Source organism: Copadichromis virginalis, linkage group LG7 (assembly GCF_057382275.1).
Source record: "Copadichromis virginalis isolate Kocher_CV1m ecotype Utaka linkage group LG7, C_Virginalis_male_GT1.1, whole genome shotgun sequence".
NCBI lineage: Eukaryota > Metazoa > Chordata > Actinopteri > Cichliformes > Cichlidae > Copadichromis > Copadichromis virginalis.
This window is the reverse complement of record NC_140624.1, coordinates 50276020-50299362: the sequence shown is the minus strand read 5'-3', so window position 1 is coordinate 50299362 and position 23343 is coordinate 50276020. Positions and strand designations below refer to the sequence as shown.

Here is a 23343-nt window from a genome sequence, read left to right as displayed (position 1 = left end):
GAGATCCAGAAGCTTGTCTGGAAAAAATCAGCAGTGACTAAGTACACATTCTGCTTCTCTTATGCAATCAGTAGAGTCTTGTCCCAGTAAAGCCTGAGAACATGCTAATGAGGTAAAACTTGTTCTTGCTTGTCTTTGCCACAGTTAAGAGTCACTCTGCTAATGTGGTCGCCCACAAAAATCCCAATGTGTGCACATCTCTGACCTTATGAGTTGGTCAGAATGAGCTTTCCCAAGCATCTTAGGAGGGAGGGATGAAGGCTTTAAGTAGTTTAGCTGGTTATGACATCATCTTTCACTCAGCTACAAATGTGATGACTGACTCCAAATCCCTACTGGATCAATGCTTTTATGAAGGCTCCACTGTTTCCATGGCCACACATCATCTCTGGCCTGCAGTCTCCACACAGTCATGGCAAACCACAGCATATCCCACCCAGCCGTACACAGTCAGATGCTTGGAAACTCAATTTTATAGCATCTTGTCAGAAAAGGCACATTTTGAAGTTGAGCCGAGACAGTGAGATGACATTTTTATGGCAGCTTTTTCTGTATTACCGTTCAGCGAAGGCCAACATAAACTGCCACAAACAGCTAAAATACCCGAGGCTTTCAGAAATTGGGATTGTGTTGAGCCAGCAAAGCACCCACTCTGCTGTAATGGTCATCAAACTGGTGGAAGGAAAGGGCATCTACATATAACACACATTCTGCTGTGTGGTTTAGTTTCATTGGTAACACTTTAATTAGATAGATAGATAGATAGATAGATAGATAGATAGATAGATAGATAGATAGATAGATAGATAGATAGATAGATAGATAGATAGATAGATAGATAGATAGATAGATAGATAGATAGATAGATAGATAGATAGATAGATAGATAGATAGATAGATAGATGAAACTAAATACTCTTACTTTCCCCACACTAATTAAGAGGGTAAGTTGCAACCACTTAGCAGTTTTAGCAGTTTATTGTTTTTGTTTGGTATTCAGGTGCGTATTAACACAACACTAAGAAAGAAAGACATCATCAATGATCTTTTCTCAAACTGAGAAAGAAAGGAATCGGGGTGTTGCACTGGGCCAATCAAAGTCCTGACTTCAACCTGACTGAAATGCTGCAGCGGGACTCTAACAGAGCTGTGAATAAATGAATGCCAGCAAACCTCACTGTAAAGGAGACTGGTCCAAATTTGCTCCATGATGATGTGAGAGACTGGTAAAAGTCACAGAGAAAACACTTACTTGACTCTGTTGCTGTTAAAAGTAGTACAACAAGCTGCATGTTGCCTTAATTTATGTTAAATAAATAATTTCTTTTTACCATGACTGTGAATACAAAATGCAGAAATAAATACAATAATAATTATTAATAAAAAAATTAATTAATTGAATATAAGATTAGATAAAAAATTCAAATAATAGTAATAATAATAATACGATATGAGAGTAAACTCATTAAATTAAAAAATAATGTATACATTTATGTTTAATCACAGTGTGTCATGGATTTAATGGGCTACTTATTGATTTTAGTTTTATTAAGTATATAACTTACTATTACTGTAATACACAGTTTTCACACAGCTAGCAAGTTATAATTGAGCCCTATAATCTTCATGTATTAATAAGTTCTGATTTATATTATTTTTACAGAGAGCCTTTCATCTATTTTATCCTTTTGTGTCAGTGACTATTGACATTAAGCCATGGATTGTTGCAAGAGGAATACTGATCTCTGTGGTTTGTTTTCTGCAGTGCGGGCTATGACGCTGTCCTGGACAGAAATGTAGCCATCAAGAAGCTGAGCAGACCCTTCCAGAACCAGACCCATGCCAAGAGGGCATACCGGGAGTTGGTGCTCATGAAATGCGTCAATCACAAAAATGTAAGCGATTCAAACGAGAGGTAACAAAGGACCAAAGGAAAATGTATCCCGACTTGAATGAGATGCAGTTTAAAACTGCACCCCAGTCTGAGTCTATTTCTGGCTCCTGCTAAATCCCTTTGCTACAAAAGCAGACAAGTCGCAGCGACGTTATGACCGTGCTAAATTCCATGCCTCCAGAAATGTACTAAACTGGCAAGAGACTGAAACAGAGTGCTTCAAGGCATGGATGTAATCACCAGTGCCGCAGTTTGTGCTCTTCTGCCTCTTTTTTCCATCCTCCACATTTATCCCCACTTTGTTTCGTTTCGCCTCTCTGGTTTACTCTGTCTCTCACTCAGCGGTGTCCTTCAAGAGGGTCATTACTAACTTGTGCCCACAGTCCCTTGCTTTAATGTCTTTTCTTGTATTTTTACTGCTCATTGTTGACCCTGTTCATGCTGTTCTCTTTTTCAGATTATCAGTTTATTAAATGTCTTCACACCACAGAAATCATTAGAGGAATTCCAGGATGTGTAAGTATACTCAGGAAAAAAATTAGCAAGAAAACGAAACATGTGTTCATTTAAAATGCCAGACAAAATACAGGGAGTCTATTTACACTACATTAGGTGCTTATTACTCCTTTGCACCTCATTCGTTTTTGACAACTATTCGAGTGGAATCAGTGAACGTACTGTAGGTGTAATGTGAGGCAGCCGGAGGTGTCCTGTTTCCATAATGAATGATAAATGAGAGTGAATTCACTTTTAGAACAATATCTGTGTAAATAGTACCAGAGTGAGAGTTATCGGCCCACGTGGAGGCTTTCAGTTTCTCAGCAGTAACTCGTGGGCCACACATCTCACACGTGTGTCAACCATTCATGCATAAATTAAACTTTTTTTGTTTTTGTTTTTTAGGTATCTAGTGATGGAACTAATGGATGCCAACTTGTGCCAGGTGATTCAGATGGAGCTTGACCATGAGAGAATGTCCTACCTGCTCTACCAGATGCTGTGTGGTATCAAACATCTGCACTCAGCCGGCATTATTCACAGGGTAGGAGAGCAAGCCTGCTCTGTCTTCTTCTTCCACTGCTGGATTTGGTTTGTGTCGTGTGCTTTTAAATCTTCAGCAATGTCAATATATTGCACACGTTTTGTGCCATCACCTCAATCGCTTTAGTGAGAAAACGCTACAGAGACCAGGGCTGAGAAGCGGGAACAAGTGCGCACTGGACTCTGCAGGTTTTGCGTGCCACATGCATGAAGGCAGACAGCATTTGCATTTGTAGAAAGCGCCTTCCCTATGTCAACAATAATTTAGTCCCGACATTGCTGCAGTTCAGAATTACCTCCTGTAAAATAGCAAATTGTTGTTCTAACACCCCGAGTTGTGTGAGGATCAAACAAAGAAAATATGTGTTGATAGAATTTTAGAGTTGCTGGAAGGTTTGTTATCATCAGAGCGAGGCAGTCTAGTTCATCCTCGTTCTTTCATTTCCCTTATTTTCCACGTTTTTGTTCTATTCCCTTAAATGAAAAACTGAAGTATTATACTAAAGAGTCTCTTACATGAATCATTAACAAACAATAATTGTTAATAGACTTTCTGTGAATAACAGCAGGAAATAATCATTAATATACATTTTTTCTCATTTCCTATTGCTTTTGCCAGGATCTCAAACCAAGCAATATAGTGGTGAAATCAGACTGTACCCTGAAAATCCTGGATTTCGGTCTGGCTAGGACTGCAGGCACCAGTTTCATGATGACCCCGTATGTGGTGACCCGATACTACAGAGCCCCAGAGGTCATACTAGGAATGGGATACAAGGAGAATGGTGAGATTAAATAGAGTCATGGTATTTAATTTTTATTAGTATTAGTATTTGTTTTTAGATCCAAGTACAACTGTAACTGTACACTGCAAATTGTAAATAAAAACAGAATGTGATGATTTGCAAATCTCATTAATCCATATTTTATTCACAGTAGTACACAGAAAACATATCAAATGTTTACACTGTGAAAATGTGCTATCAAAAAAAATCAAAAACGCTCAAGCTAAACAAATGGCAGGAAAAGTGGTACAAAAAATGGTAATAAAGTGGTAATAAAAAATTTTCTAATATGATTATATCATCAATTACACTTTGTAGTTTATTGGCACTTTTTTGCACTTGGTTATGTTCTTGCTGTGGCAGTGAGCCAACATAAAACTGATGTGGGGGAAAGAAGCCTTTGAAATGTTTACATTTTAAGAAGCTAATTACGGTTCTATGTGTTTTTAAACCATCTACGATCTGAATAATCAAACTGCTCACATGTGCAGATGATCGTGTGATGATGATTCCAAATTAAAGTGTCATATCATTAACTTTAAAACCTTATCAACAATTCTGGTCAAGTGACTTAAAGTGCTGGAGTTATGAGTCACTGATTAAAAGCCCCCAGAACACGTGACTGAGTGCCAGCCTCAGTGACTCATTAGCCATATATCTCTGAAGAAGGGAAGCCTGAAAGCTCCAGGGCTTTGAATTTCCTGCCACTAGTTAGTCTATCTAAGGCGCTGCTTCACTGTACTTCACTCTGCTCTGTCTATCTCTGTATTCCATTCTGATTTGAATCCTGAAACATGCCTCTCACTAATTATTCCTCTCTCAATTAAAACCAGTTAGCATCTGATCACTAATGCCAGTCTATGAGCTGTCTGTGGACAACACTAACCTTTGCTTTCCCTCCTTGTGTTTTGCTCCCTCTGTGTCTCATCCTCACCTCTATGCGTGCAGTGGATATTTGGTCGGTGGGGTGCATTATGGGAGAAATGGTGCGCCACAAAATCCTTTTCCCTGGCCGGGACTGTATCCTTGTTAATAAAAACAGATCAATTCTTTGACTGTGGCTTTTTACATGTTGTAGTTTTGCTCATAAAAGTCAAGTGACACTCACACTGAAAATAGTTTTTTTTAGTTTAAAGTATAAGCAACCATGTTCAGTTTTGATTGATTGTGATGCTCTCTGAAAGCACCTGAGAGTATCTGGAAGTGCTATGCCAGCTAAGGAAAAAGAAGCTGCCGCCATGCAAGCAGGTAAAGATCTTAGAAATATAACTTTTAAATGGTGTTTTGGTCAAGCAGATACTGAGCCTGATGTTTGCTGTATGTTACTGAGGTGAACTAAACCACACTCACATCTGGCTGGCTTGTAACACAGATTTATAGCAACAACAACTTATCTTCTTTAACGCTTTTCACTTAACCTAGTAACATCATAAAATGCTCTTTTCAATGCTTTTTTTCAATGGGAAGAGGAAATTCTTTCTTACCTTATTTCTGAATATTTAAATGTGTGCTCTTAGAGTGCTACCTGGTGTTTTCTCTTGCAGTGATCGGGGTGTGCTGCATCCCTGAGAAGACTTCCTTTAGTAGGGAGGATTTGTAAAAATAGTCCCTGTGCTGGAGTTGAGGACATATGGGATGAGCACATCTACATGTATGAGTCAGGAATGCTAATTAAATATTCAGTAATGAGTGAATAATATTGAGTATTCCCTTTGAGCATGTGTAAATAGCAGCCTGGTTGAACTCAATTAGCAGTAGAAAGTTCAAAGGTTGAAAGTGTAGTCGATTAGCACATAGTAATTCCCCTGTAATTAAATGAAGTTATTTGAAATTACAATGTAATTATATTCACCCACAAATACTTAAAGACAGATACGCAATTAGGGGTGTCAAACAAATGCTAAAATGCTTAAGTAAAAATTAATTTTAAGTGCAGACATCAAACATTTTCCCATCTTACATCGTAAACACACTGTACTTTTCAGGCCAGAGGTCTTATTATGGATTGGATTAATGTTGCCTTTTGATATCTTTATTTAATATTTATAAAGTTGATGTGCATGATGGATGTTCTATTATTCAACTGTCCTTTTATTCTACCAATATATATGTGATAAGGACTGTTCCCACTCACCAACTTATGAGAAAACATAAATACCATCAAAACTTGTAGGTGTGTGACCTTATATTGATGGAGCCAAGTCGAACTTGATTCATTTTCTTTCACAGTCACTATTCAAAAATAACTTTCAATTTTAAATTTTAAAGTTAAGGCTACTCCAAAATACAAAAGCACAACATGCTTACAATGTAAGATTGGCACATTTTGTTTACTTTTCTACAAAATTATGTAGAAGTTAGTAGTTAGTGCTTGCAGTACAATTTGTGTTTCATGTCTAAAAAAATCCTCAGAATTCTGGCACTACGTAAAGTAACTCATGCTGTAATTAAAATTACTTACAGACTACTTGAATTCACTTACAGTATATTCTTTTCTATGTTTTGTGTAAAATCCTGACTTGTCATTCCTTATTTTAGTGTACCTACCTTTACGTATTTTTAAGTAAATATAATGACACTGTAATTTCAAAGAAATACAATGAAATGCCATTTATTTACAGGGGAATTAGTAAAGAGCCATATTATAATCTGTTACCTTAGCAAGTAATTAAGATGAAGAATAAAGTGCTATAGGTGGGATAACCTATATTTTACCAGTATCAAATCACACATGCCTTTTAAAGACTGAACCCAAAGAGCACCATAAATTCAGACACGCAGATTGGCTACAACCTACTGCTGTAAGGCTTGTGTCTCATCCCCAGTTGAAAACAGTTTCTAACAAATACACAATTTAATTTGGAATTAGAGGTAAAAGATTCCAACCCTTTGCCTGAATTCAGGGGGAACAAATGGCAGTGAAAGCGAAGCCATTTTCATACGTTTTGTCGTTGTCACAAGTCTGAAGCAAACCATCTCCTGTTGTGTTTTCACGTGTCGCACACAACAGAAGATTGCGTCAAAGTTGTTCTCACCAGTATAAATACTCAATTGATTTAGGCGGGGGTGCTGCCTGAATACAGAGTACTGGGTGCAGGAGACGCAATGCCCTATTGTTTGTTGTGAATCCATTAAACAGTTATCTGTGCTATTCCCCGTGAGGTAAAGACCATTTAATGTCTGACAGCACTTAGGCGCTTGAAGGGATTTCTTTGCACTTTGCATGCAGATCCAGTGCCTACCTGTTCAAATATGAAACATGAAGCTCTCAGGACTGTTTGCAGATTCTTGTAATTGATTCACTTTTTGTTGTTTAGGAACCTCGAGCAAATTCTGTTTGAGGGTCAATATTCAGATAATTAACACATTTATTAGGACCAGAAAACAAACAAAAAGTAGCACATATATCATACAGTGGTAGTACCACTAACTGTGCTCTCTTTTCATGTAGCTGCTAGCGTTTTTGACAGTGAACTGAGATTGATCACAGCCACACATGGCAATGGTAAAGGTAATACTCTGCTGTCTGCAGCCCTGAGCACTGGGTCCCTGAAAGATTAATGTTCTGGAAAGCTAGAGAAACCCAGCAATGAGTCAAGCAATATCTTTCTCCGCTGTCTCTGCTCCCAAAATGACCTAAAAATTCGTATCATTTCATCACTCCATACCTTTTGCTTTAGATCAATAAAGTAGAGTCATGCACACTTTTGTTAATCTTCTGCTTATAGATCAGTTCTGGACTGGTACCCTGTTGTCGCAAATCTTAATGTATTTCATTGATTTTTCAACTTCTACACGTCCCAGAGTGTCTGTCAAATGATACAGAGTAGGTAAGAGACTACCGGTAAAAGCCCAGTGGGCTACAGGGTTACTGGTTGTTCTGTGATGGATGAGTGGAGCAGTGTGTTTATTAATAAGTTATATTGGAGGTCTTGGAGGAACCAAAGGTGGATTTTACTGTGGTCAATAAGCTTGAAAATATATTCTCTCTAGAGAAGGTGAAATGATTTTAACATTTCCTTCTGTACAGAGGTCTTTTTTCTACTTAGTAATCATACAGCCACCATTACCTCCTTTGCTCTTCAAGTTTTAAAATGTGGCTGACTTTTGTTTTAAAGTACCTCTCTGCAGAAATGATTAAGCACTGATAGTTCGGATAGCATTGCTGACTGGTGTTGGCCTATTACAGATGCACTGTATGGACACAAGTATTGGGTCACGCTGCTTAATCTTTGAACTTGGGTGGAATTTTGTTTTTGTTTTGTTGCCAACTTTGTTGCCACAGGGGTATAAAACCAAGAAAGAATGGGTGGTTCTGAAGAGCTCACTGAATTTGAGTGTGGTACTGTAATAGGATGCCAGCGTTGCAATAAGTCAATTTGTTCCCTCCCAGATATTCCACAATCAGCTTCCACAATCTTCCACTCCCCCATGAAGTGGCAGACCATGGTTGCCAAGTGCTGAGGCACATAGTTTGGCACTCCAGACCTCCTTTGGCATTAACATCAGCACAAAAACTGTGTGTTTGGAGGTTGGGGAGGCATTGGTTTCCAAGGCCAAGCAGCTGCATGCAAGCACTATATCACTAAGTGCAAATCCAAGTATCGGATGAAGTGAGTAAATCACTGGGTTCTGGAAGAAACTTGTTCTGTGGATGGGCGAATCATGGTTTTCTATCTGGCAATCTGAAGCATGAGTGCATTGCATTATGCCAACTGTAGAGTTTGATGGAGGAGGGATGAACTACAACAGAGTCTGTGAGCCAGGCCCTTTTGTCCAACAGCACTCTGTGACCTTCACAAAAGGTCTTCTGGATGAATGGGCAAAATTCCCACAGGCACACTTAAAAATCTTGTAAAAAGACTTCCCAGAAGAGTGGAACCTGTTACAGCTGCAAAGGAGGGACCAACTCCATGGCTTTAGAATGGGATGTCAGAAAATCTCCCGTGGGTGTAGTCAAATAGGTAGCCTAAAACCTTTGTGTATACAGCACATATTGGTATTTCATTAATGTATATGTTATGATATACTATAGCAAATTAGGCTCGAACAACCCAAAATAGCTTGTTGTCCAAACAGGGCTTAAGGTTGTAGTATAGCTCAAACTGTTCCAGGGTGTTTAAGCATTATGTGCTAACTCTTTTGTCACACCTAATAAACAGCATTTGTTTCTTTTCCTTTTCTATTTTCCTAAAAAATAAGTTAAATATATTACACAGCATTAGTGTGTTATTTGATTTTCTTCTGAAGTAATAATGGTACGTTTGCAGGTACTCTATTTCTGGTTGAAATTCTCAGTATTTCTAAATGGGGACTTTAAATTGGAGGCCAATGTGTTTGTGTCACTGGTCTGCTTATAATGTGCCTTAGAGTATCTTCACCCTGACAAAAAAACCCTCCCTGACCATTTTTAAAAAATGTAAACACTTTGCTATTTGAAAAAACGGAGAAGGAGAAATTTTCATTTAAAGAAACACGCAACACATTTGTGCCAAGTAAGGAGACACAGTTTAACAATTACCAGTGTGTTCTGTATTTAATTGTATTAAATGGATCAAATTACAAAGTGACTGGGTTGGCTCCTAGAGAATTGTTGTTGGGGTGTACACCCTCTCTGCAGCTTTACAGAGCTTCATAGTGTTTTTTTAAACACGGTTGAGCTGTCTAGCCCCAGTGCATTGCTTTAGCTGTTAGCCGGGGGCCTGTTTTCTACAAAAAAAGAACAAAAAACAGCTGTGATGACTCACTGTAAGCAACCTGCCCTAAGGACAGATGCAGTTAGCAGATAGCTGGTGAACATCTGGTCGCTAAAGAGTCACATATTCCTCTCAGCAAATGTTTGTGTTTGTGTGTTTATGTGGGTGCGTGTGACCTTAGTGGACATGTGGTCAGTCGGCTGCATCTTTGGAGAGTTGATAAGAGGGACAGTGCTGTTCCCTGGGACGGACCGTATCCTTCCTCCCTCTGTTAGAAATGTAAACCTGAAGGCAGCAGGAACCCTGCAGCGTTTTTTCGAGGGCAGTTGCGAATGACTCTGAGTCTATCGAGTGTCATGCGTTTTGGCACTGACATGCTGAGAAAAAACAAAAAAAATCACCTCGAGGTGTCAGAGCGAATCCAACTGCTTGCTGAAGAGCCGTGGATAAGAGTCTTAGTGGATTAAAAAACCCCGCTTTACTAGGCACTGGGTGGATCATGGCCAGTGTGCAATAGAGACAAAACGGAGATGGAAGCGTGAGACGTTCCAGCAAAATGAAGTAATAGGGATCTATAGTGGCCTCTGGCAGCTCTCTGCCCTAACTGGCACTCGGTGTGAGAACATTAGGAGGAGAAGGTTTGGAGTGTGTCGAAGGCTAAGAGAGGAAATATTTGTTGTAAGGAAGGAAGTGAAAGAGAAGCTGATACAACTGGACACACGGCTACATTTATACCGTACACGTGTCTTTTAATCCAATCAGTCATGTTTTCATCAAAAGGTTTATTATTATTTTTTTATTTTTAGAAACACTTAACAATGGCTGGAGACAAAGAAAAACAAAAAGAATAAAAGGATTTTTTTAAAATAGAAATCTTGTGTTTTTCACCATTTAGAAGTCAGCTGGGGTTTTTTCCCTAATCCTAATGAATACTTCTTTTGGTGGTTAAGTGGGAAACAGCTGATTTGAGATTAAAAATTATTAATTTATCTTGGTCACAGCACTTTGTAGCACTCCTTTTTGTGCTTTTAAATGGAAAATGAAGCCAGAATTGTATTGTAGTGTGATACCTGAGGGTACACTGAGCTTTGCAGGGTGACAGGATGCTCTGTATTCCATGTGTGTTTCCCTTAATCTTGGCCTTCCACACCAGATATTGATCAGTGGAACAAAGTGATCGAGCAGCTGGGCACGCCCTCGCCAGAATTCATGAAGAAACTTCAACCCACAGTGAGGAACTATGTCGAGAACCGGCCAAAGTACGCAGGCCTCACCTTCCCCAAACTCTTCCCCGACTGCCTTTTCCCTGCTGACTCTGAGCACAACAAACTCAAAGGTGAGAACCTGTAATTATACACAGGGAACCTGTGAACTTAGGCTATTGCACTTTAGCCATTTCATTAGCTTCCAGTATGAGTCTTTGAAGGTCTTTTATTGAACCTTAAGGTGTATGATGTGTGTCGATTAAACAGAGAGTCTTCTTTAGGACATCATAGCACTTATCACTCTGACAGGCAGTCATTCTGCATGTGTTTTTAATTTGTGTAATATACTAGGATATTAATAATTAGAGCTATTTGTATGTATTTTGCTTTATTTTGTATCTTTGTAGTATATTGTCTTATTTAATATAGCTGTTTTGGAGCAACTGCGACTATATAATTTTCTCAGGGATTAATAAAGTATTTCTGAATCTAAATCTGACATTACAGGTGACTTTGCTTCTGACTTTCCATTTAGTTCATTAGGTTTATATCTTTGTTTATAACTTCCACAATTTATGACATTTAAATGTTATTTGCATGTTAACTCTGTAAATATGCTATTCTTATTCTCAGCATCTTAGCTGCTCTGTGAGTACATATCACCTAGCAGCTAAGATGGCTATACATTTTGTTCATTTCATGTATGCTGTAGTATGTCAAAAACTAAGTATAGCCTGCTTCTATAGAATATGAGAGGGTAAGTAGTAGCCAGGTGCTGCAAATTAAATGTACTTGATTAATTTGTCATCAGCAAGTGTGAGAACCCCTATAGAAACCGAAGATTTTAACAGTTTGTTGATCTTGCTGGGACTGGGCATCTCAGCAAATTAACCCCAATGTTAAACAGTGACCATGAACTGTGTACCAAAGTATTTTAGAATCACATGCAAGGCCATCTGTCTGACAGCTAAAGCTTTGGGTGATGCAACAGACAACAATCCCAAGCACAGCAGCAAATCTACACTCTACGCCCCAAAAGTCTCAAATTCAATTCAATTAAGTTATTGCTGCTAAAGGTGGATGCACAAGCTACTGAATCGTCAGGTGTATTTAGTTTTTTAACAGGACTGTACTTTTACATTTTATCTTTGGTCATCCTCCGAGCATCAGTAAACTGCAGTATGTTAATCCTGTACCGTGTGAGCCGATTTCAATCGACTTCTTATGCAGAGTGTTAACTGAGATGTTGTTTCTTCTGTCTCAGCTGAGAATTGAAGGCATCAAAAACATTTCCAGTGAGCTATAAAAAAAATATGCTTTTAAAAAAACATTTTGCTCTCCCGCTCCCACATCAAAGCTCTCGAATGTTGAAATTCTAATGAATCGCTTTTGTATTCAAGCTGCTCCCCGCTGGAGTGACACTGTTAAAGGAATACACCGAAAGAGACAGACAGAGTGAGAGGGTGTGAGACCAAGATGAAGTGTTTTGTGTGTTTTGTTTTGTGACAGGTAGGAAGTGAGTCAGACATGAGAGAAACATCCTTTGGGTTTTATTTATTTTAAACCTTAGGGGGAAGACAAGTCACAGTACTGTAGGACAGAGGGAATGAAAGAGAGGTAGGTAAGGAATAAGGAAAGGTGAAAGGAGAGAGATAGAGGAGCTATTTTTTCACGTTTATCATCTTTTTGATGCTGTGGTGATGCTCAAAGGGTACGCCCAGCTCATCTGTCCGTACTTGCTTCAGCTTCTTCGTTCCTCTGCTCCTGGAGATTTATTTATAGTGAAGGTCAAGTGTGTAGGAGAGGAAGTGTCGTGTGGTTTTAGGGTTTCAATTTCAGATCAGTTCAAAATGGCCAGAGGGTAGAGAGTCTGTGTACTGGTAATGCTTATTGAAATTTTTGCTGATAGATGTCCAATTTACTGCAAACTGCAAACGAACAAGTTGACTGGCAACATCTGCAACAAACAGGCCTAATGCTTCATTAAAAAATACATATGGGACAAACTGAGGAGATATCTGGATGGTTGATTATTAAAGAATTATCTAGCAATAATTCAGATTTCAACTAGTCTGTAGATTAAATACTTAAAACCCAATAAGCCCTATGCACATTCAGAGTGAATTACAATAATCAAGATACAAGAAAAACTATAGCGTGCAATAAAAGTTTGAGATTATTGGCCGACTGTATAGCAGATGGTCTGATACTGCTGTTTTAGAGGACTAGTTTGACATATGTCCTCCTTAGAGAAGCTGTCAGGGCCAAACATGAGAACCTCAGTTTTGTCACTATTGAGCTGGAGGAAAATTGGTTAAGGAAAACAAAAGAAATAAACTGGAAAATAAACAAAAATAAGAAATAAACAGACCTTTCTATTCTCAGGTTGTGAGATTACTGTACTCATCCTCCAGAGGTCACCATTAATGCATCTTTGACTATTAAAGACTATTATTATTATTATTAGTAGTAGTAGTAGTATTAATATTATTATTATTATTATTATTATTGTTATTACAATGCTAATTAATTGAATCTTGGATCTTTATTTAATTTTTTGACCATTGATTACCTCTAATAACCACACTGCATGCTTGTATATATTTTAGATGTTACACATATCACAAGCTCCTGTTAATTATTCTCTTTAATCCCTGACATTTCCCGGTCTCTCTCTCTCTCCTCCCTCTTCCATTACCTGTGCTGTTTGACATGTAATATTTTCTTGTTTCATCAAAACATCTAAATATCGGGGGGGGGGGTTTCTTTTTAAAAAAAATTTTCAAACTACAGCAAGCCAGGCTAGAGACCTGCTGTCTAAGATGCTGATTATCGACCCTGCTAAGCGGATGTCAGTGGATGAGGCCTTACAGCACCCCTACATCAACGTGTGGTATGATCCGGCTGAGGTGGAGGCGGTGAGTAGGACTTCAGCAGAGCTGCGTATCGATTACCATCCCAAGCTAAATCCTCCTCACCCGCCCCTCCCATGTTTTAATTTGTACGCACTGATAGTGATTTATAGCATGACTAAACTGCATTGTTTTAACCGCTTGCTATTTTGACAACTTTTGTTCACATCTAATTTGCATTTTTTTTCTCCCTCACTTATATTTTTAGTCTTTAGTGCAGAACCAAACGTTTTTGTAGATTTCTGTAAAATAACCCAAAGTCTTTGCTGGTAAATTTTCATGCTACACTGAAAGATTTATATAGTGGGTTGTTGGGTCTTGTAACATGAGAGGGGTGGTGTTGCTGGTTGATTTGGTGAAATCTGGCGTCTTCATCAGCGCCTCATTAGTATGAGGTGACAGTGAGATTGGGTAAAAAGCCATCTGCAACCCGAAAATTTTTTACAGCAGTACAAGTAATGAGAGCATGACCAGCTGATGAATGTCAGTGCTGCTGTTCTACTACGTGAAATATCCTGTTGCCTAACACACTCACTGTATAGTAGTTTTTCCTCCTTTATAGAAGATTTCATGACTATGGCCTTGTCTTGTCATCTGGTGTCTGATGGTTTTTAAAGATGACTTTGTTGCTTCTGTTGATGTATAACATGGCTGTGAATGGCATTTCAACACGTTTTCTGCTGTTTTCCCCCCCTTCTCTAATGTCACCTCATCCTGATGAAGGCCAGAGATAACATCCAAATATCCATGGTAAATAACAAACTCCCTACATCAAAGAATGCACTGCAATTGGACTTCTTCGACTAAAGAGTGTAAATGAAAGAAGATTTTTTGGACACATGTGGTTCAGTGCTTCTGCCATATTTGAAGATATTTAAAATCAAGAGAAAAGAGACTGTGTAATGCAAAGAGAGGAGCAGAAAATGCCAATCAAATGAAACATCCAGAATATGTGGATATTGCAGTAATCACAGACTGTATATAAAAGATGGAAGTAACTTCTGGGTCTGAGAAGTGAAGCCAGTGCAGAAATGACCCTACTGTTCTCTTGATCTATGATGTATATGTTTATTTAAAAGAGATAATGCATATAAATTACCACATTAAATTCATCATGTTAATATGCCAGATTTAGCCACATGGGCTAATTTTTATGTGTGGCTCGTGCCAGGTTGAATGAATCAACAAAACAATGATTGTGAGCATAATTAAACAGACACAAAAACATGTAAAATAAAACACCAATCTAATATATAATATAAAACTAATATTATTCTTAACTAAAAGTAGCACAGTGCTATTCAGTAAATACTGTACTGACTTTATGGTAACTGTCAGGAGTTTAAAGTCTTTTTAGTACATCAACATGTTATTTTTGTAAATGATGGTTGAAATTAAAGTAAAATAGATGATAAAGTGAGTGCTTTATTGTGCAATTACCTAGTGACTAACTCGTTGGTACTATAAGAGTACACAGTGTCCTGGTTTATTAGTCATTTTCACTCCATGCTTTTCATTTTGTAAATCAAAATGCAGCAGACTTCAAAACAGATATCCACCAACTAATGGGTCACATCAGGGTGGTTATGTCCATCTTTTGTATACAGACCGTGTGCTGTTTTCAGTGGAGCTCAAAGTAACTGTCACATATAAGCAGTCATTGTCAAACTGCACATGCTTCACTCTGCACATAGACCAAAACTCGTATGTCACAGGAAACCTAATCTATTCATTAAAAAAAAAAATCGTAATAGAATACAAGGTTTTAATATTTACTGTAAGAATTTGTTTTGAAGAGAGCTCCTTAGCTACTTCCACAGCTCCACAGCGTTAACATCTACAAACAGTTGGTTTGTCCTGCTGTGGCCGCTCAGTGCTGACCCATAACAGTCCCCTCAGGGTTACACCAGAGAGGTTCCTTGGTGGTCGTGTCACCCACACTGACAAAGATGGGCAGGATTACGATGTCGGAGTCTGGGGAATGAGTGAATGGGTAGTTAGATGGGCTGACTCGATGCCAGTCAGCGTATTCTTGACCTAGTAGACGAGATGACAAGTCCCGTGAGGGAGGGTGTGGGGGGAGAGCACTGCTGCCAGATGTTTTCTTATCTCACTATCCTGTCAGGTATTTAGTCCTGATTATAAAGAATGACCTATTTTGAGACATTTTTTGTTTATAAATGGCAGACAATGAACTTATAATGCATTTTATGGAAGTAATACACTACTGCTTAATTTTTATTTAAATTTAATTCATAATCAACATGTGCCGAACTTTTAGACCCGGCATGCTGTTTGTTTTTTTCCTTCCATTTGCACATTTGAAAGATGCATATTTATAACGTGATCTTGTAAAATCTTGAGCTGCTTTCTGTAGGTATTGCACTTGGGAGTAATGCTAGGCCGTTAGCTGAAATGTTACTAAACTGGAATTGTGTTCTCTCTCTCTCTCTCTCTCTCTTCTTTAGCCTCCACCTCAGATCTACGACAAGCAGCTGGATGAAAGAGAACACTCCATTGATGAATGGAAAGGTGAGTGCTGCTCATCCGGGCTAAAAATAAAAACTCAACAAAGCACACATATGGTAGAACGATAAAAAGCTGTATATTATATGTGCAGTAATGCACTCGATTGCTGTAATTTTTTAGTGTTACCATGCATTCGAATGATCTTGTTTTTTAGTAGTTAATGGTAATATGAACACTGTCTGCATAGATGGGTGCAGATTGCACATATTTTTGTCACTTAGTGTGTTCTACTACCTTTTTTCGCACCCCTTGCAGAACTTATCTACAAAGAGGTGATGAACTTTGAGGAGAGAACGAAGAATGGCGTTGTGAAGGGACAACCTTCACCTTCAGGTACTCTCAGTGCATAAGCCTAACCGCTCTGTAAGTGAATTTAATATAACCTTACTGGAGTTATCCCTTGTAATTAGAAAAACCCATTGTGCTGTTGACCACATGTCTCTGTCCCTTACATCTCAAGTTAAATGTTGTTCAGTTCAGTGATGTCACTTTGTGCCTGATGATTTGTAAAGATTGCTATTCTGTGATTGCTAAAATTGCTTCGTAGTACAGGTTAATTCAAATGCCTTTATGATTGTATGTTTATATGTATTACATTGCTGTGTCTTAAGCTTTGGGTTTTGAGGGGTCTGTCTCAGGAAATGTCAGTCTTAGACTTGGCTATAAATGCCCTCAGAGGACAAAAACTGCTATTCTTATGATGTGCCACAGGATGGCAGTATATAGTTACTTTGAGCATACTAACCAGCCCAGTCAGCATTTGCCGAGATCCATCTGAAAAAAAAAAAAGAAAGCTGCACTGCTTGTTTGAAACCACAACCACACTGCATGAAAACAGTAAGAAGACTGAAAACACAAGGAGAAGAAATTAAACGGAAACAGACGGCTCAGATCAGAGAACACCTTTCTGGGTGTCCTCTTTCAGTTTATTGTACAAAAGCGAGTGGGATTTTCCCTCTTAGAAAACTTATAAATCATCTCTCACCATAAGCCGGGCAACAAATATCCTTAGTGCCAAATATAGTTAAATAACATGGTGCTCGTTTTTGCTCTGTCTCTCTCGGCCCGTCTCTAGAAAATCCACGAGCTTCATCTTTCTTCTTCTTTCTATCTACTTGTAATTAAGCAGATGGGCCGCTGTATAGCATCTGACGCAGTGCAGGAGCTGCAGACGACAGTGTCTCATTGCAGCATGAAGAGAAGACCTGCAATAACACACAGTCAGACCCACTTTGTGTGTTTAGATTATGATATTTTTAATGATGTTAACAGAAGATTTTTCAGCCCAGTGCTGCAGTATTTATTTGCACGACACCGTGCATTATCTCATTATCTCCAAGAATATGAAGAAATGAGCAACAGTTTAGTGAGTGTGGAAGATATGCGTGTGGGCGTGACGCTGTGATGTGATTCAGACTTTAATCACATATTACTGCTTTTGCCACAGTTTCTGTAAAGGTTAATAATATGAGGTAATGACTTAAACTCCCATCTTATATATCGCCGTGTAACTAGTGTGGATTATTGCACGGTACAGTACTTTATGCTGTGCTCCTCTCACACATGAAGCTTTAACTGTCACTTCTGATTAGTTACCCTATAAAACCGATGCGCGCTATTAATCTTGCTTTATTTAAACAGTTACTCCCAACAGGAAACAGACAAAAACAGCAGACTCACAGCGTGCAAGTCCTCTGCACAAATTACTGCATTTGGTCTGTTTCCTGCATCTGCTTTAAAGTCTTTTTTTAAAGGCTGACAAAGCAGGAACCAACTTCACAGAGGTATAAATTGGTCACTGCGTGCTAATAGACAGAGCATGTAGTCACACACACAGTTCCAATTAGGCTTCTGAGGATGTTGGAAACAATGTAATTTTTTTTATGCATAATATCATTATGTATATTATTTATTAGATCATTAATGTTCAAAAGCAGCAGATTGCTTTTGGGGAAGTACCCCAAGTTCCCTAATATGCATACCTCTGACTTTAAAACAAGGTGATTATAAGATTATTAATATTAGATTATTAGTCTACCCTGTAACCAGCTATATAAAACAAGGATCTGGCCACCATCTCTTCACCCACCAGGTTTTGGACCATGGGTCTTGAAGTTTCAGCATTACTGTGTCCAGATGAATACTCTAGTTATGGATGGATACCCCACCTCATACCCCTAGAATCTATCCATAGAGGGAAAAATCTCTTTTGTAATGGGCTGTAAATATGCTTTATAACATTGGGCATCTATGGGGACTAACTCACTTTGGGAGCCAGGTTAAAGGAATTGGCACTTTTGTGTTGGCTTTATTTTCAGCTCCAGAGGTTGCCATTTGTTACACACACAGACACACAGACCTGTATGAAGACATAAATCATTTTAAGGTATATAATTAAAAGGAAATCATTAAATAGCAGCTTGTTGGCATATAAATGACAACAACAAGCCACGCTTATGAACTGCTGAAACACTGAAAGCCTTTAATGATATTTCCCGTGGAGCCTCCCGGACCCAAAGCTTAATTATCTTTGTCTCATTACAGATGCACTGTGATTGTGATGCCCCACAGATGTTGTAAATGTTGTTGACATCTCTATCTCATGGAACAGCTAATCATGAATCAGCATTTATCTCACTCTAACCTGTGTGTGCACTTGTATATCTCCTGCGACTGTTTCTCTGCTCGCGTCTTGGCCAGGACTCTTTTACGTTGTAACCCCCCGCTGCTGTTGATTCCCTTAGCACAGGTGCAGCCGTGAACAGCAGCGAGAGCCTCCCTCCCTCCTCCTCAATCAACGACATCTCCTCCATGTCCACCGACCAGACCCTGGCCTCAGACACTGACAGCAGCCTGGAGACCTCTGCAGGACCCTTGGGGTGTTGCAGGTGACTAGCCGCCTGCCTACGCAACCCCATGTTCTTCCGAAGGTGAAGAACCCAACAAAAACGACCGCCGGAAAATACAAAGGCAAAAGAAAAAGACAAAAAAAAAAAAAGAGTAAAGATCAAAATTAATATATTAAGAACAAAAATATGAGATATAGGAATCTGAATTTATGAAATCTAAAGCCTGTGCATTGTCACTGAAAAACAGCAGCGGTATTCAAGTAAATGAGCTCAGATATATGTTAATGATCCTCTAGTTGCTTTGCTTATATTACCCCTCATATTCTTGTATATGGCATCAGATCAAAATGACCAAGCGCTTAGACTTGCATCTCCTGTAAAGTGCATATTGGCTGGCAGCTGGTCTCCCAATTCCTTACAGACAAAAAAAAAGCAACCAAAAGAAAAGCATTTATGCTCCGATCATTGTGGCAAGGTGGGCTGCCATTTTTGCTCATCACTACTGTTAAATGGGGACTTTCCTCTCTTTCCTCCCCCAGCCCCTCTCCCCTATTCAGCTCTTATTTAATTACACTGCTGTATTTTAACATTGTGTGAGACACCGCCACCTGACCCCCCCCCCCCCAAAAAAAAAGGCTTCCTGATGTGTTTTCATGTGATAACTCTGCAGGGACACGTTCCTGCTGTTACCAGGAGTGACCCCCCCCTCCCCCCTACCGTGGTAATTTGTAAATATTGTAATTCTGTACAGCTGAAGGGCACACAGAGTGGGACTGACGGCCAGTAAACTGGGATTTTTTTCCTTCTATTTTTCCGACTAGCACACCTTGCCACATCACCGCTTTCCACCTCAGTTGCCCCTGCCTATTGCTGTAGTCCTGCATGATTAGATTTAAACAATGCTAATCTCACTGTATGCTAACGAGTCTATATAGAGACTTTTGTTTATATACAATGTAAACTAACTGGGCACAGTAGGACGTGTGAGTGTGTGTGTGTTGGTGGACCACAGGCAAGCCAATAAGACACTGATAAAAGTGGGGGCTGTTTAGGACGTAAAGGGCCAGTACACACAGAAATAAGTTATTCTGATTGTGCTCAGACTTCACGAGACAGCCTTCAAGAAGTCTAATTTGTGTGTAATGTCCCTTTTTATTTCCCCTGGCAGTGTATGATCGGTCCTTTAACCACAGCCCTGCATGTCATTGTTTATCATTAACCCCTCACAGGCACAGGAGTTGGATCGGTTTCACTGTGGAATAACCACAAAGAACCTTTTCCCCTTTTTGTTTGACTCTTTAAAACATAGCAGAAGTGATACAGTGCTGAGTTTTTAAGACAGGTGATGAGTGTTAACCTTGTAGCTATGGCTCGTCTTCTCATCTGCTTTATATCACCGCACACCACACAAAAATGTCGCGACACGAGAAAGCACCCATTAAACGATTTCATAGGCGAAAGATTCTTTAATTTATTGATTTATATATTTTTGATAGATGGAATCTGAACATGGCAAGTGCCTTTTGGAATGAAGCATTGCAGGTGCAGAAATGATATATTTTTGTTTCCCTCTGTTTTTTCTGGTTCTGCCTTAAAACTGTCTGAGCCCCAAAGCTTAACTGTTTTCCTCGGTGTTTCCATTAAAAAAAAACATCCCACAAATTTTTCTTTTTACATTTTAATTTGACCTCTTTGTTTTGTTTTTTTAAATTTCTCCTACAAATTAGCTATATCTTCTCTAGCTGGGGTGCAACGCTCAAATATTCACATGCAAAATGCATTTGCACTTTGCAAAGGCTTGGCAGCTGTACTGCTCTAATCTCAAGTCACATCTCACATTTATCTGTGCAAACTCAGTGTTCTTAAATGAAACAAGAATATAAAACAGTTTTTGGCAGACTGAAATAAACTGAGCTCCACTATGGCAGAGTTTATTTCACCCACTGTGAACCTGCATGGGCAAGTTAGGGTAATTTGGCGTAGTAAGACCTTGGAGCTGGATTTATATGGACAAAACATACATAATTCTCTACTTCAGGCATATTTTGTTTCAAAAGGTGTTTTGCGATGATCCGGTAAATGACAGCAATTAGGTCAGATGAAGAACACGAATGCTCACACTAACTTATTGGAGCCTCCGCATGTATGAAATAGATTCAGTCGCTGCCATGACTTTAAGGAGATGTGGAGACATCGTTGCCACATATTTATTTCAGTGACAGTACAAGTCTGTAACTTTCAGTTCAGCTGCTGCTGTACAATGACTCTTTTTTGGAGTTGTTTTGTGTACAATCGCTCACAGTCCTCCACGTTATGGAGATAACTTCAAAAAGCTACTTTGTTAACACTCTTACTCCCTGTGGCTTGTGTATAGTGAACCACACACAGACTAACAGACTAACCTTCGCAGAGCTCAGAGGGTAACTGAGGTTGGCGTCTCCAGAATAAGCTATGGCTAGCTTGGCTTTTTGTTCAGGGTCTGGCCAGGGCAATCTTTTAAAACAGGGTGCAACTTTGATGAAATCTTTTGTGTTTAAAAAAAATGTTTTGATGAATTTCTCACAAAAGGGGCGCAGAGTCGACCTCTACACCACAAACACACAAGGTACTGTTGCAGTTTTTTCTACAGGGCATTTCTAACCATCCGAACACACTCTTCTTTCTGTATCTTTATACGTTCTGGTCACGGAGAACAAACACTAACATTGCTAATGTGTTTTTTCCCCCCCCAGTTTTTCTGAATGTGAACTGTTTGATCTTTTTATAAGACATCCCTCCAGACAATTCTGTTGTGATAAAAGGAGCTTTAGTTCGGGTAAATAAAGAAGGAGATTGAGCTGGATTGTCAGCAGTGAATGTAAAAATGAACGGTTTAACAATCACGCACATCATTGATGCTCTGCTCATCAGTGTGTGTGTGTGTGAGAGAGAGAGATTAAATCAACCAGCATTCAACACAAGCTGCGAGTCTGAGTTGAAAGGTGTGATGTGACGTTTGGAGAAATGATTTTGCAACACACGTCTTCATTTTTTTTTAGAATTTTAATACGAGATCATGACTTTTGTGCAATTATTTTGAAGAATGTCAATGGCGAGTAAGCACAGTTGTGTGTTTAGTAGTAGTTCATGTGTGTATTCATGTTCTGTCACTTTGAATTGAATTAGAAAACCACTGTCATTCCAGCTTCTAATTTTTGGGAGGGGGTCTTAAAATGACCTCTTATGGATTCATACACTATGAAAAATGATTACATGTCACACGTTGTCACACAGCTGTGCCAACTTAAAAAAAACAATCTTTGGATCTCCAGCTTGGCAATTTTCACCTTTTTCTTTTAACTTCTATTGTAAATAATAACAGTTCAACAATGCAATAAACACTTTATTGCACTCAGACAGGGAGGCAAGCTACTGCAAGGGGTCGGATGCTAAAATGTTTAGAGTCTTAAATGTGGAACTCTACAATGACGAAACCCTGTATAGCTCATCTGAGTCAGGTGATGTTGTTATTCAGTTCTTTTCTGATTCCTTCTCTCTTGTTTCTTTTACTCCGTGCTGTTTTAATGAATCATTCCTTTGACATTGTCAGGTTTAAAACAAAAAAAATTCAAAAAGAAACAAACAAACAAAAAAAAGAAATGGTATTGTTTCAGGCTGATCTCGAAGCTTCAGGCTATAGCGTTTCAAGTAAAGTCAAAAACAAATGCAAAAGAAAAAGAAAAAACTTACTGAAAGCTGTTACTGTAAACACATTTTAAAGGAACTGTGTATGTAAAAAATATTATGTATTATGTATGTGGTTGAAAATAAACAAAACCTTTGACCTTGGGCGTTCGTGGACCTTTTCTTTTTACCTGGAGACTAATTTAAATGCACTGCAGATTTGTTTCAGGCCTTGCTGTCGATAGGAACCATTTATCCAATCTGTCACTGTGACTCCTACACAGAATCTAATGTGCTTTCAGGCACTTTCAGGTGGATACACAATCTTAAAGCAGAGCCATTAACTAGTTCTCTGACAGAGAAAAATAATGTAGCATGAGAGTGCAGCATGAGAACAAGCGCACTGACCTTTCTCAGAGTATACCAATGAAATGAAACGCACTCGATGGCCACTTTATTAGGTCTACCTGTTTAATAACGCAAATCACTGATCAGCCAGTCAGTGGGGCAGGATGTCAGTGCATTTAGGCATGTAGATATGTTTTACATTACTACCTTAAATTTAAACTATGCATCAGAATGGGGGTGAAGGTTCATTTAAAGTGATTGAAAATGTGGCTTTGTTGTTGGTGCCAAACCACGTTGCAAAACCATTTTTAGAGTTTACAGAGAATGGTGCAAAAAAGAGAAAATATCGAGCGAGTGGCAGTTCCCTGAGCAAAAATGCCTTTTTGATACCAGAGGTCGGAGGAATATAGTCACACTCCTT

General features: G+C 38.8%; 1 protein-coding gene across 7 annotated transcripts in view; it reads left to right on the top strand.

Moving 5' to 3' along the window:
- The window catches only part of mapk10 (mitogen-activated protein kinase 10), a 38886-nt gene extending 16147 nt beyond the window's left edge, over positions 1 to 22739 (top strand). For 3 of the 7 annotated variants that reach the window (XM_085463964.1, XM_085463967.1, XM_085463966.1), the window contains 11 exons: positions 1766 to 1895; positions 2352 to 2410; positions 2798 to 2936; positions 3555 to 3720; positions 4669 to 4740; positions 10570 to 10752; positions 13415 to 13539; positions 14257 to 14283; positions 16002 to 16065; positions 16318 to 16395; positions 18812 to 22739. In XM_085463964.1, the coding sequence (XP_085320090.1) occupies positions 1766 to 1895; positions 2352 to 2410; positions 2798 to 2936; positions 3555 to 3720; positions 4669 to 4740; positions 10570 to 10752; positions 13415 to 13539; positions 14257 to 14283; positions 16002 to 16065; positions 16318 to 16395; positions 18812 to 18954 (1186 nt within the window). In that variant the 3' untranslated portion in view covers positions 18955 to 22739. Of the gene's footprint in view, positions 1 to 1765; positions 1896 to 2351; positions 2411 to 2797; positions 2937 to 3554; positions 3721 to 4668; positions 4741 to 10569; positions 10753 to 13414; positions 13540 to 14256; positions 14284 to 16001; positions 16066 to 16317; positions 16426 to 18806 lie in introns of all 7 variants that reach the window. The other 4 variants (XM_085463970.1, XM_085463971.1, XM_085463968.1 and 1 more) reach the window with 4 other exon arrangements.
- Positions 22740 to 23343: the final 604 nt, after the last annotated feature.